This window comes from Cystoisospora suis (assembly GCF_002600585.1).
Source record: "Cystoisospora suis strain Wien I chromosome Unknown contig_1389, whole genome shotgun sequence".
NCBI lineage: Eukaryota > Apicomplexa > Conoidasida > Eucoccidiorida > Sarcocystidae > Cystoisospora > Cystoisospora suis.
In genome coordinates this window covers 6585-9278 of record NW_027154189.1, presented here as the reverse complement: position 1 = coordinate 9278, position 2694 = coordinate 6585, and the positions used below count along the sequence as shown (strand labels likewise).

At 42.4% G+C, this 2694-nt stretch overlaps 1 protein-coding gene across 1 annotated transcript in view; it reads left to right on the top strand.

Annotated features, from left to right (window-relative positions):
* CSUI_003187 (polynucleotide) overlaps positions 1-2694 on the top strand; it is an 8342-nt gene that overhangs the window by 829 nt on the left and 4819 nt on the right. The window contains exons 3-4 of the mRNA XM_068063385.1: positions 1420-1758; positions 2502-2580. Coding sequence (XP_067924639.1) covers positions 1420-1758; positions 2502-2580 — 418 coding nt within the window. The remainder of the gene's footprint in view (positions 1-1419; positions 1759-2501; positions 2581-2694) is intronic.

Here is a 2694-nt window from a genome sequence, read left to right as displayed (position 1 = left end):
AAGATAGATAGATAGATATAGTACACACTCTACATATGCGAGATGCGTATACACTTGTTTTCATGCATAGACTACACACACACATGGTTCAAAGTGTCGATGGATATTGATACGCATGTGATGTAGTAAGCCTCCCTGTGTGTGTATGTGAGCTAGTTTATATGGCTACGTAGACAGATGTTTCATGTAGAGCTCCGTTCTATATGTGTCATCCTCTCTTATGTAGTGTATCCAGCCAACGTTTCAGAAGGAGATCTTCTGGACGCTGTGATGAGGCTAAGGGTGGTAATAGTCGTTCTCATGTAGTTTTAGCTCCTTTCCACTTCATTCGACCGGACCTTTTCCACTTCTCACATCTTGTCTCAGACGCCTTTTCGCCTGATCACGAGAGCGCTCTTATTCTTTCTTCTTTGCAGGTCCCTCCTTGACTGTCTTGATGTTTCAATTCTCGTGATATTTTCTCTTCTCCTCTTCTTGTCTTCTATCCTTCTCGTTGAGCTTCCTTGGATGAAGCTATACACCTGTCTATCTGTCTGTCTATCTGCGTGTCACATCTTTATGGTCTCTTTAGATCTGAAGGGACACTGAGTACATACACTTTAATGCTTCAGCTTATCTTCTTTCTCCAGACACGAAGTCCTCCGATTCTTCCTTCTTATCAGTAAGGTTACGCACCTTTCTCTTCTTTTCGCTTTCACAACTTACCTCCATCTTTCATCTCTCTCCTTCTGTTTTCCTTTCGTGTCTCTTTTTCTTCACTTCGCAGCTTTTCGTTTCTTTCCGTCATCTCTTCTTATCTCTTTCGTCCACTTCTCCTTTTCTCTCGTTGTCATATTGGCATTCTTCATCTGGACGCCTCTTTTTCATATACCCTTGTGCTTACTCAGAGCTGGAAGTACGTACGGGGGTGCGCGTGTCAGTTCTATATATGTATGTCTTTCTCTTTTTTCTTTCGTCTTTTTCTTTTCTTCTTTCTGTCTCTCTGTCCTTCTCTCATTCACTGCCATCTCTCATCTTTTTCTGTGGTAGATCAACAGCTACAGAAGTGATCTACCTCACTGTATGTACACTGCGTAGATGGACGTCTTGATAACGGATCTGTCCAAGTGTATGTACACCTAATGGAATCATGCACAACCCTCTCGAGTGAACGAATGCTCTCTGGTCTACTTTTTTTTTCCATATCTGTATGTAGACTTCAAATCTCTTTCTCCGTCTCTCTCCTTCTCGTTCTTTCTCTTGTCTCTTCGTCTATCTTTGTTTCTGTCACCCGCCTTTTCTCTATCGTCACCTTCCGTCTCTCCATTTCGATCAGCCACCCCAGGGCTCTCATATCTACCTCCATCTCCACACTCACTTCTTCTCTATGTATTTATCTTTTCGTCTTTTCTTCTGCATCTTCTTCCTTTCATTCTGCAGAAGTATAGAGCTATGTAAAGCAACCTCCGGAGGCATATCCTCTACACCTAACCAATTCTCACCAGCCTCTCTCCCTGCTCCTTCCTCTTCATCTTCTCCGCCTTCTTCCATTTCAGAAGGTCAAGCTTTGTCTCTCCAAACTGAGGAGCGCTGTAGAAACTCTTCTTCTTCCTCGTATGAAAAGAGAAGTTCAGAGACAGTTATGGATGATAAGATTGAGAAAGAAAGAGAGAGGGGTAGAGGTCATGAGCGCCGGGAAGCAGGAGAAAAGCGAGAAGATAAGGGAGTTATCATCCCAGCAGAGGGACTGAGGCCTTTACCTTTCTCTATGGACTCGCAGTAAGTAGATCTCTTGTGCATTTCTTTTGCGGTCATTCCTCCAGATTTCTCTCTCTCGATCTAAAGTGTTTAGATTCGAGTTCTTCCCTGTTTCTTCCCTACAAGCGTCTCGGCGTGAATAGAGTCTTGGAGACAGATAGATAGATAGATTGTGTAGTAAATCGTCTTCTCTTTTTCTTCTCTATGTCTTAAGGATTTCTCGTCCCTCCACTGCTTTGACGAGCTTGCGGGTGTGTTGTGTTGTCAATCCCAACACGGGAGAGAAGAGAGTTCTTTAAAACGTCCAAGATCTTCTAGTTTTCTTCTTCTTTCTCTTTTTCTTCTTCCTGTACATCTCTCTCTTCTCTTTCGACCGCATCACCGTGATAGTCAGCGGTAGGCCTTCTTGGTGTATAGACCTCACGTACACTTGGGAATATCTTCTGTTCTTCTCCTAGGTGTATCCAAATACATTCCGTCTCATCTTACCTCGTCTATCTATGTAACGTTATCCTTCTTCGTCAATATTCTTATATATATATATATAGCATGTTTCATGAATGTATATTGGTCTCTTACACGTGCACGTCTCTCAGTAGAAGCAAGTGTATATACATATACCTATAGAGATATCGGTGATTGGTATGTGCTTCAGGAGCATCGAGGTAAAGGAGCTCTTTCTCTGTTTCATCCTTCGTTTTTTCTTTGTTTGTCTCTGTTTCTTTCTATTATGTTTGTATTCACTTTTATCAAAACATTTGCAGGCGTATTCGGCGAGAGTTAATAGAGAAGTACGGGGAGAATAAAGAGTCGCTAGGGCAGCTTATACGAGATTTCTTTCTAGTAAGCGGCTGTGTGTTGAATGGTCGTTATGGAAGAAAGGAGTATGTATCTCTATAGAGATTCTTCGACAGTGGTGTCACTTCGGCTTACTTATGCCTGGGATGTGTTTGAGAC